This window comes from Eimeria necatrix, genomic scaffold, assembly GCF_000499385.1.
Source record: "Eimeria necatrix Houghton genomic scaffold, Enh_scaff12, whole genome shotgun sequence".
NCBI classification, from domain to species: Eukaryota; Apicomplexa; class Conoidasida; order Eucoccidiorida; family Eimeriidae; genus Eimeria; species Eimeria necatrix.
The window spans coordinates 21,259-32,368 of NW_013654875.1; the positions used below are offsets into that span (position 1 = coordinate 21,259).

At 52.8% G+C, this 11,110-nt stretch overlaps 2 protein-coding genes across 2 annotated transcripts; both read left to right on the plus strand.

The window, feature by feature from the left end:
- Positions 1 to 2,332: 2,332 nt before the first annotated feature.
- Positions 2,333 to 5,733, plus strand: ENH_00010010 (hypothetical protein, conserved; the record flags this gene model as incomplete). Its single annotated transcript, XM_013584076.1, has 2 exons — positions 2,333 to 5,473; positions 5,671 to 5,733. The coding sequence occupies 2 exons, from the start codon at positions 2,333 to 2,335 to the stop codon at positions 5,731 to 5,733; spliced, it is 3,204 nt and encodes a 1,067-aa protein (XP_013439530.1).
- Positions 5,734 to 7,582: 1,849 nt separating this feature from the next.
- ENH_00010020 (hypothetical protein, conserved) lies at positions 7,583 to 10,411 on the plus strand (the record flags this gene model as incomplete). The annotated part of the gene is made up of 6 exons (XM_013584077.1): positions 7,583 to 7,897; positions 8,015 to 8,448; positions 8,642 to 8,839; positions 9,327 to 9,465; positions 9,760 to 10,239; positions 10,361 to 10,411. 6 exons carry the CDS (start codon positions 7,583 to 7,585, stop codon positions 10,409 to 10,411), a joined length of 1,617 nt encoding a protein of 538 aa, XP_013439531.1.
- Positions 10,412 to 11,110: the final 699 nt, after the last annotated feature.

Consider the following 11,110-nt stretch of genomic DNA (forward strand, 5'->3'; position numbering starts at 1 on the left):
ACTGCAAAAGCTCAGAATTCGCGGCTGCTGCTGACCAGCCTTTTCATCAATTGCATCGCTCCAACTACTCAGTCGTAGTCAGCTCCAGAAGCAAAGTCTACCCAACACTGAGTACGCTACAGAAGTACTCACATCATAGTACTCAAGCAATGCAGTAAGACGTTTTTACTTCAAAGGCCCATGCTTGAAGCAACAAGTAACTCTGTAAGAGCTCTTGCTGATGCTAGGTCTACGAAACGAGCCAAAACGAACAGCGAAATCTCGAAAGTCTTCGTCCTGCAGCTGATACTAGCAGGTGCTGACTCTCGTACTTCGAAATCACACTCATTTATCCAGCCGCAATTTCCTATTTCTGGATCCGCTCTTCCATCCAGCTTTTCCATCCATCCGTTTGCTTAAAATTACGTCGTAGCGGGTTACGACGTCCCATTGAATACGGCTAGCGAAACACTAACATCTAATGAAATAGTCGCGCTTTCAGGAAGCACAGGGGAGTAACAATTAACAAGTGTGCCCCGGGAGATGTACCACAATGCTGGAAAAGGGCGAACTCAAGTTTCCGGATGCGTCTGATCGAAATACGCAACGACGTCTTGCGCCTCTGCTACCGCACTATTTACCGCGTCGCCTTCTGTTAGGTACCAACTAGAGCTGAATTGTCTTGTCTTAGGCTCTGTACAAAAGCCACAGCGAATGGATGTAAGAGTGCTGGCGTGAGGCCACGGGTAAATGAAGACCAGCGAAGGCAACTACGCCCGCAGTAAACAGGCTGCCAGCATTATTGAGTTCGCTGCTTGGCTCCGGTCCAATGCCACAGCTGCCATGGCAACGAATTGCAAAGCATTTCAATTAACTTGTTCAACAGCCTCAAGGAACTCGCAGTGTCCGCACAAGTGACAAGTCCCATAATCTCTCGATGTCGTCACTCAAGAATTGCGCGAATAGCTAGTTGGCACGCTCCATAAGAATCAGATTTTCTATACGGCTAGAGACACTCTAGAAGGCTTTACATATAGATGTCCGTAGAACTGCAAGTACACTAAACAACGCAAACCAAAAAACGCATCGAATCCCATGGAACTGGATGCACGAAAGTCCTAGAAAAGCAAATGGATCTTGATGTCTTGGCTGGAGTACAAGTCACCTTCAGTAGCAGCACATTCACCTCCACAGAGAATGAAGCATCAAAGAAGGGTCATATGCACCGAATTGTCACCTTTGAGCAATCTTCGCTGATCGGTTACTACGCACTTCGCTCGAAACCCCACACGTTTAGCATGCACAGCTCTCTGGGATACATTATGTATTCCCTACTCTTGAATGCCAAGCCGTACAACTTCATTCTGTAGAGCCATGCCTTTTGACTGCCCAAGAAGTGCAATTGTTAGAGTACAGCAGCTGGACTACGAAAAATAATGACCAGCGTCTCGACTTCCTCCCGACTGAATCATCACACTTTTGTTGGCGTCTGCTTCAGGGAACAAATAGTGCAGCCGTACTCGCTACGGCAAGGGATCCAGACCAAGCCAAACAGGAACTTACACTGCGCCTAGTGGAGGCACGCTTTGCTTATGCGAGCGTCGTTTTCACTGTGCACTGGCGACAGATAGAGGTCACGTTCACTAAGCACTGCTGGCGTGTTGCTGGGACTACTTGTCCTTCCACTGCTCTGAAGCCGCTTTCAAACAAGCGACAGGAGCAGTTAGGGCCGTCGATAGCAGCTAGCTCGCGCCATATCACAAGAGACTCAAAAAGGCCGTTCTTCCATCGGAAGCTCCAACAACACTACCCACGTCCTCCTCAGCACGCCGTTACTCGTCCAACCTCGAAAGAAAAGATGGATTCAGTAAGGAACGAAAGAATATCCAAAAAAACTCCGACTGGCTTGCAGTACAACATGATTTCTTGCGCTGTGCGGAGTAGTTTATCGCAGCCCCAAAGTTACCGTAAACATACGGGTCATGAAGGCTTCATCTACTAGTTCTCTTCAAAGCAGCTTTCTTCCTCTACCCTGTTTTCTTTCGCAATTACCTTGTGTTATACTCAGCTTCCGCTTTTTTCGTGGAGCTGAACTCCTTGCCAACACCGAGTACGGGCCGCTGCCGACCAGCAACTGGATCAAAAGCCACCACCAGCCTAGCCAGAGCAACAACAGGAATCACCTTTTTTTCTGAGCCTTCAGAACAGATGACCAGACTTTCTACTCAACTGAATTCAAACAATACGAAAGAACAGATAATAATGGATAGAGGGAAAGCCTGCGGCACAACGAGGCTGACAGGCAAGTAGTAGCTCCAAGGGAAACTCGTTTACGCAGAACGCTGCAAACTCAATGAAGCAGAGGGAGACGCATCACCATCAACAGGATAACGAGAAGCCCCACCAGCAGCAGCAGGACCACCTGGGGCGAAAGCAAGTGGAGACGCAAGAAACGGGAGAGGTGCAACGACGGCATAATCTCGAGGATCAACCAGGGATTCCAGAGAGCGAAACAGCATCGTTGCTGCAGTATAGCGGCTGTCCATCAGCAGCAGAAGCAGGAAGTTCCTCTGCTCACCACAGTGAAGACACACCCAGGGGTTGTCCTACAGAAGTGGTAAATTTGAGCCATGGAACCATACTTATCTGGGCTCCTGCTGGCTCAGCGTCAGTTGGGCCAACTTCTGCAGCAGCTGAAGCGGAGTCACAGTCATACCCTAATAGAGCGATCGGGAATCCTTCTGCTGACACTGGCTACTCTCCCTTGGCTCCACACTGTTTCGTCCCTCTGAGGCCAGGCGCCGCGCTGAATCTCTCTTCGGTTCTCCAGCAGCAGCTTATGCATCAGCAGCGACATCATGCCCGCCTAAGCAGCACAACAGTCGTGCGGCAGGTGCTTCTGGCTGAAGAGAGAAGAGCTGCTTTCTTCGCCCCTCAGCGGCTGCCTTTGATCCTGTACCTATCTTCTTACCTTGTCCCAGCAAAACAGCGGCAGAATCGGACTCAAAGTGAGCAGATTCTGGGTAAGAAGACTTGGCCTAACGGGAAACCCCGTGTCAAAGTTGCCTTATCGAGCTGGGCTGCCACCCAAGCAGCACCAGAAGCGGCTGGAGCGAGTCCAGAAATAGTTGACGCTGCTTTTCTGGCTTCATTGCTTTGGGCTGTCGCGTCATGGTTTTCCCGACTGGCAGAGCTGGTGCCAGTATCAGCTGAAGCGGCCACCGCCGCTCTAGGTCTTTGTACCACCACTTCTGCACGAGCTGCTGCTTTAGCGGTCGCCGATGGCTGCAATGAGGCTACAGCTGTGGCTTCTGCTGCGAGCGCTACTCTGCAGCTGCATGATCAGCCATGTGCTGTTCCTGCACAATCGCTGGCTGCTGGAGCTGCTTGCCTTCAGGGCGGTATATCTCCTCGTCTCGCTGCACTTAGGGCTGTTGCCTACTGGTGCTGTTGCTGTACGCTAGCGGAACAGGAAGCCACACACGAGATGCAGCGGAAACTGTCGCGAAAGCAGCAGAGGCAGCAGAATGAGTCGGCCTCTTCAGGCAGTGGTAGCACAGAGGCACTCCTGGAAAACAGTAACAGCTTGAGCAGCAGCACGACCCTTCTGCGCCAGCTGCATCAGGAGTGCAGTGAATCCTTCGCTCAGCTTCTTTTGCAGCAGAGAGAGGCACAGCAGCACCTGGCGGAGAGGCAGGGCATCGAAATGGAAGCTGCGTGCGCTTTGAGGGAAAAGCAAGAGCAGGCACTGCATGCAGCGGTAGCTGCCCGCGCAGAGTCAGGTGAAGACCCAGAAGATGCAAATGAAACAGCAGTAGTTGCGGCTGCTGCTGCGCTTACAGGTTGCGAAAAAGGCCTGCAGGAGTTGGTGCAGCAGCACTTGAGCGAGTGCGAGCTGCTCGACAGACACTGGAAACACGAGCAGCAGCTGCTGCGCCAGCAGCAGCTACGTATGTTCAAGGACGTTGCTGCAGACCTTTATCTGCTGCAACACGGCTCTGCTGCGTTGATTGGGGCAGCTCGGCAAGGGCTCGTGCTGCCTCCGCTTCCTTCTGCAGATGAAACCGATACATGGGCCTTCAGCTGGCAGCAGCAGGAACAGCCGCAGGAGCACCAACTACATGGCCAGCATGAACAGCGTAGTTGGCGCCAGGTGGGAGAAGCTGCGCGCCAACTCTTTAAAAAAGGGGGTAGCAGCTATAGTCTGGAGGGAGTTTCGCTTCACACTACTCCTCTCTGTAAGGATTTTACAGTAGTTGCTGCCGGTGCGGCAGACGCAGCAGCAGAAGAGCGGCTTTACGGCGGGGACTCAGGAGCAGCACGCCCAAAGACAGCAGCAGGCCCTGTGGCTTCCATTCTTGGTCTCGTTGGCGCAGCGGCGTCCGGCCGGTATAACGGTTTGCAGCAGCAACAAAAGCACCAACAGAAGCAAAGTGCAGCTCACACTGTACACAGGGGCGAGGTCATTGACGAGGGCCGTTCAGCTCAAGTGCAACTGATGGAACAGCAACAGCAGAAGCAACAAACGCAGCAGGGTTCTACTTCCGATTTAAATGCAAGCGCGCTACAACATCAGCAGAGTAAACAACGTCAGCGACAGCTGGCGGCGGCAGCTGCTGCTCACCAAGGACCCGTTTTCGACATGCCCCGTCTGCTGCAGGGTATCACTGGTAGTGCGTTGCCGCCGCAGCAGCGCCGTATTGCAGCCCTACAGCAGCACCACCAGCAAAACAAATTTCCTCGGCAGGTTGGGGGAGTGCAAGAGCATGCGCAGTTGAGGCTGATCATTGGGGCTCAACAGCGACGGACGTTCTGGCTACATGTTTGCACAGGCGTGCTGGCGGATTTCTTTCCCTCCAAAGTCGCTTCCGCTTTTCCAATGCAGCAACAACCACGGCACGGGGATGGCAGCTTTTCTTGTGCAGGGCAGTGGCTGTCCATGCTAGGGCGGGGGGATGCCAGCCTTTACGAGGGACCTGCAGAGGGCTGGGTCGGGGGATTTACTTCGTACTGTTATAGGAACGTGCGAGACATGCGCGTTAGCCCGCACTTCTACTTTTCAGGCAGCACGGGCAGGCCAAGCTGTGGGGAGCCATCGAACAAGGAGCGGCCCGAGGGTCCTTTCGACCACTTGTTCGCTGCCCTGGAGCGTGGGCCCCGGGCTTCTCTTTCGGGGGCAGTCTTGCCAACTGGGCCGGCTCTGCAGGAAAGTTCTGCATGTATTCGGGCTAGGAATGATGCCCCAGATTTGTTGCTGCCTTCGCTAGAGGAGCAGAAGCGATTACTGAGAGCGGCTGTGGACGCAGTGAGGCCCTCTAGCGTGAGCCATAACGGCCACCAGCGGCTGCTGCTGCAGCAAGGGGAAGTATTCGTGTCGCGCCATGCAGCTGGGCTACGCCCACAAATTTGCTTTCATCTAGTGGTTGCGTCGGTCAGGCAGGATGATGATAAACCCCAAACGCCGTCCGCAGTGGCACCGTTTGTAGAGACGTCGGTGCGGCAGCATAGCACCCGCAGAACCAACAGCCATGAAGATGAAATTGACTCACTCAGCGCACCTTTGTGCCAAGGGCTTCGACAAATACTGCGGTTGTGTGAAGCGCACGCTGTTGGGGCACTTCTGTTGCCCTTATTGTTGCTAGAGACAGAGGCCTCTGCCAGTTGTCTGCCTTTCGTGCTGCTGCAGCGCAGGATGCTGGCTGCGTTGCGGTGCATAGTAGCAGAGCTTCGAGCCATCGCACTCTCACCACTTAGCTCCAGCAACTGCTGTTCCTCCGATATGTCGGTCGACTGTTTGAGGCATATCGTACTGTTGCTGCCCCCTATGCAGCAGCAGCAGGAAGGATCTATGCACATGAGCCTCCTGGTTCAGGCAGCTGTAAATTTTCTAAGGAACTCTGCGTGCTGCTGCTAGTACTGAAGCGGCTTTTCAAAGTTACTGCGAGTAAGCTAGTATGAAGCATATCCTACGCCAGCGCCCTCTTGCCAAATTTTGAGGGCATCTTCTTAGCGAACTTGCCCGAGCGCAGGCACAATAAGCTCTGCCATTTCTTCACACAGCGCAGACTCAGCACAGCAGGACGATTAACCCTGCCGTGCCCGTTTTGTGCCTTTCACTTTTCGAGGGGCCAATGCCAGAGGCAGGCGGACTGCACCCTCTGAGCGACGTCCTGACAACTCCCATTCAGTTTGATGCTAATGATAACCCGCTTGGAGCAGCTCCATTGGAGCCTTGGGAACTCAGTGGAGCCCGTGTAACGGTAGAAGTGATCGAACTTGATGGTTGACCAGCGAAGGGAAAGTAGAGCGCCGGACTAAAATTCATGGTATTCACAGGGCATACGTAAGAATCCAAAACTTGAGTCCACGCAAAACGCGCTTGCCACACAGAAAGGGCGATAAGCGTCTTTACAGAGTTGCAAGCGCTCCGCCGTCGGGTGACTCGGTGTGCATTGTACGTCCTCATTCGCTGCACCGTTGTCGAACACAGTCACTCTGAATTGCTTTCATGGCACTAGACAGACACTGTAAAGAAATTAGCTGGGTTGAAGACTAGTTGACACTCACTGTTTTGTGAATGGGCTTCAGTAAAGTTCGCTAGGCCAAATATGGGAGCTACCAGCAACTGGGAACCAGCGCACAAGGGGAGAAAACAGATTAGACCAAGCACTGAGCCTTTTCTTTGAACTAGACTGCACAGCGCAGGCTTCGTTATGGAATATTCTCAGGTTGACCAATTCAAAGACACGATCCCCAGTGTTACCTGGCAGACACAAACGGGGGCCTTGTCTTGCAGCATGCCCTTCTTGAACATCGCTAGCACCCCTTTGTTTCGCTTTGGTGAACTGTTTTAATTGACATTCATCTTAATGATAATTCCTAGCTCAAGTGATTTTCGTACTGGCAGCATAACCGTTCGTCGGGTCGTCGTTCGAAAACCAGTTGTTGGCAGCATCGAGCGGTAGAATCATCCTTTTGTTGGAAAGCTTCATGAAAAATCTGCAAAGCAGACTTGAAAAATAATTTATAACAAGACAAACGAGTCTGGTTGCCTCAGGCTGCAAATTTGCGCCGCATATATCGCTTTTCCCGCCCCGATGCCATCACAGCTTCTTTCCATTCTCATTCTTGCCTGTGGACGGATATACCGAAGTGGACTTCCGGCTCACTGATGCTGCACTTAAGGCTTTGGCAACATCATAGCCCATCCTGGCTTTGTACCACAGGAAAGGACTCGTACCGAGGTCTGCCTGCTGGAAATGCGCGCAATGCAACTATCTGCAGCGGCGAACCCTTCGAAGTAGCCTCATTCATTGCTTCGAAAACACTAAGCAGGTGGTTCAAGAGCCACTGTGCTGCGTATTGCAAGTCCAGCCAAACCTGCGCCCAGATGCAATGGCTACTACTGCAAGCGCGCCCAAGGCCAGCGCGACTTCCCATCTGCGTTTACTAGAGCTACTTTCCCCGTACACCTCACCTGTGTGGCGCTCCATTTGGATGGCAGATGGATTCAGTAGAGACTTGAACGGATACGCAACACCGCTGGCTGTAAAGCTGATCAACTTGAGTTTATTTATCTCGTGAGCCTACCTCAATCTATCAGATGGATGACACGGCCCCAACGGCCCAGTACTGGGATTTGGTGCACGGCAGGGGCCGCGTCGCCTACTTTATCTCAACCCGATATTTACAAAAAATACTTAAGCCAATTTTGAGGCTGAGCGCCACGGACGCAGCAGCGCAGGTATTGCTGGAAGGCGCACATACAGCTGCCTTAACGGTGTATGCCCCACGCAACAGCACGTCGCAGCAGCAATCTCCGGAAGAGCAACAGAGGCGATGTCGGCGTATTGCGCAGCCTCTAGCCCCAGTGTCCCACACGCTTCTAGAGTTGATGTGTGGCTCGCGTCCAACGCATGTATGGCTGCTCTCCTGCCCCTTTTCGTTTGCCATGGAAAAATGCGCTCTTATGGCAAGCACTACAGTAGGGATTCAGCATGTGCATTTGCTGTAATTGCTACTGCCTGCTTTTCAGGTGCGTCTGCTGCACACGTGCGCAGTGTCGGGGTACGTGGGGGTCGACACCTCGCAGCGTGCGTTGCATTTGGCCCGGGAAGCCTGCAAACTGCAAACGTTTACTGCAGCGGCCCAGAGCAGCAGAAAATTAGTGTCAACAGCAACAAAAACATCTGCAACAGAACCTGCAGTGGCAGCAGCAGCAAAGTGCGCTCATGAGGGCCTTGGAAGTTGCATGCTGTTGAGTCACGACTGTCGGATGTTGAGTGAAGAGCTGCCACTGCTTCAGTCTCGGTTCATTTTGCTTGTCGCTGGGCTAGACGACATTATCGCCCGCAGCACGACTGACAACACAGATTCCCGAGGACCCTGTGATGAGGCCGTCCTCCAAGTGCTACACTCTGCGGCATTCGCTTTGCCTGTAGGAGGCACATTGCTGCTCATAGAGCCAACGTGAGCTCTTGCGTCCTGTGGAGTTCGGGGTTCCACGCAACTATGGTGCCCCTGTTGTGGTATTTCCCATGTTTTCTGCTCTTTGCTTTAACATGCTATCTTGTAAGCCCTCACGCCATCAGGCCGGTTCGTGCAAGGGCATGGGTGCCATTTAACCTCGAGTTCTCTCTATTCTGCTGTTGTGCTCTATCAGAAAACACTGTCCCGAGTTGCTTCTAAGCCTCTACAAAGCGCTGCAACACCCCGTGTTGTGCTGCCGTCTGCTGCTATGCGAGAGAGCGGAGCTGGTTGGGCCCTCCCGTGATGTTCTGTTACTGCGCCTCCGAAGACACGCGGATGCTTCGAGGTGTATTCGAGCTCTTGAGCATCTGCACGCCAGCGATATTGCTAGGTAAACGCGGTGAACCATTTAACAGCCAGGCCTCTCTCTGTGTGTGGCTCCGTGCTCTTCTGCGTTTTTGTCGCTCCATTTGGCTTTATCTTGTACAGGCATTTCTCTGTGTCAGAGGCCTGCATCGCCTATCTGACTCTCGTTTTATGCCTCCGGTTATTGTTCCTCATTGGCTGCTCCATCGGCTGCCCTGCACTTCTCCGTTTTTCTCCATTCTGCTCTCCGTTGCTGGGTGTTTTCCCAAAACTGTTCATTTGTATCTTTGCGTGCCTTCTGCTTTTGACCGTACTGCTTGCCGTATTGTTTTGAGTGTCGCTGCTCCCACTGTGTCTGCTACTTACGTCGTTCCTGTACGCATGGTCTGTTTGTTTAGCGGAACAGTCTCACTATTAGGGAATGCCCCCACCGGACCCTTATTTCTGTGTACTTCGTTTGGTTATGTATCTCCTACTTTTCTGTCGCTCTTTGCTCTTTGTCGGCCCTACAGACTAGCTGTAAGAAAGCCCTTTCGCTGCAGCCTCCATGGAGCTCTGGAGGCGCCGCAGGCCGTTCAGCATGCAGTGCCTCTGTATTATCGCCTGTCGCTCATCCAACAAGCTGAAGAGATGGCATTTCTTCTCCTACAGGTCCGGTCAAACACAAACCCATGTCGATTGCAACATATTGTCCTTTTTAGGTCTTTGTATTGTCCGTCGCCTTGTTAACGGACTCATGCCAAAGCATATTCTTCTATGTTCCTTGACTTTGTCTCTGATCGTTCTTCTGTTTATCCCTTCCTGCCACTCCCTGGAACTCAAGCTGCTCGCCGCCGTGTAGCTGTGAATGCTCATGTAAGCCGCTGGCATTTGATGTTCTTTTTGTTGCGAGACCACGAGCCAAGCAAAAATAGCTTCCACAATGAGTGGTGCGGCTGCCTTCAGGCATGTAGAGAAGGCAACTTCCTCGCGACAACGAAGCTGCTTGCTTTGGGGGCAGACGTAAACCGCAGCAGCAATGGCAGCATCAGCGAGCCTCCTCTCCATGCAGCAATAACTGCAGGGGCTCCCGATCTGGTAAACTTGCTGATCCGCCATGGAGCGCAACCAACTGAGAGCATCCAGGGCGATACTGCTTCTCTTGCTGCTGAATTGCTGCTACAAGAGGCGGTTGATGCAGGCCTCTGTCTTCCTGAGGATTTATGCTGTGCAAGCAGCAGCGACATATTAGCGGCCGGAAACGCTCACAAGGAAGCAGCGGTCCTAAGAAGCATCCGAGTACTTTCTTGGGTGGAAGGCGAGATATGCAGGCTTAGTGGTGGGCCTCCCTGTGGCTGCTGCTGCACGGGAGAAGACTTCTTGCAGGCAGCAGCGGGGGTACCACCTGTCGCCTCCCTTATTTGGCCATTCGAAGACCCCTTAGAAGTACGCAGACTCTGCAGCTCTTATTGTAGGCTACAGCGCCGTTGCTGCTCCAGCAGGTGTACTGTCGGCAGCGCCAGGTTGTTGCCGCATTCCAAACTGGGCGTTGCTGTCTGTGCTACAGGCTGCGCTGGGAGCGCACACTGCACCAGCTACAGAAGCTACAATGCACTAGCGCACGCTTCGATGGGGCATGCCACCACTGCGGCAGACGCTGCAGTAGCTAGTTCTGCGCTGCAACGGCAGGCACCGCCTATCTTTCCTCTGTCAGCTCCGCTAATCTGTACAAGCTTAGCAAGCAGCAACTACTGTGTGAACTATGAGCCCCCAAACCTTGGGTGTACCTAGACCTCGGGAACAGTGAAGGCTGACCTAGGGCTCCACTAGAAAAACGAAGAGAACTCCGCAACGATTCAGAGTCCATAAGTCCTTGGCGTTAAACCCGTCACTGCGGGCTGCCGCACCTCTTTTGCAGTTGCTGATACTAAATGTTTCCCTTGCAAAGATGAATTGCTATGCTGCTAAACGCATCCATTGCTGACCACCCACAGTACAAGCGAACCACTTAACACATTTGAAGCTGCTAAACTAAAATGCTGACTTCGGAACCGCTCTGGCGTCGGCATCGCCATTCGTACGACCTTAATATTCACTTCACGTAGCGTTTCCGTCATATCTCCTAGATAGGCTGATATGCTTCTTGCAAAACACACATACCCAAGGTGACGGGATGCACAAAGTGGGTCTACTGCAGCAAACTCTGCTGCGGCTACTGTAGCAGCCATTGCTGCTGTCGCCGGTGTTTCAGCGTAAGCAGCAGCACCAAACGTCAAGCTCCAATTCGAATCATACCGCCCAGACAGGGTCAGTTTCG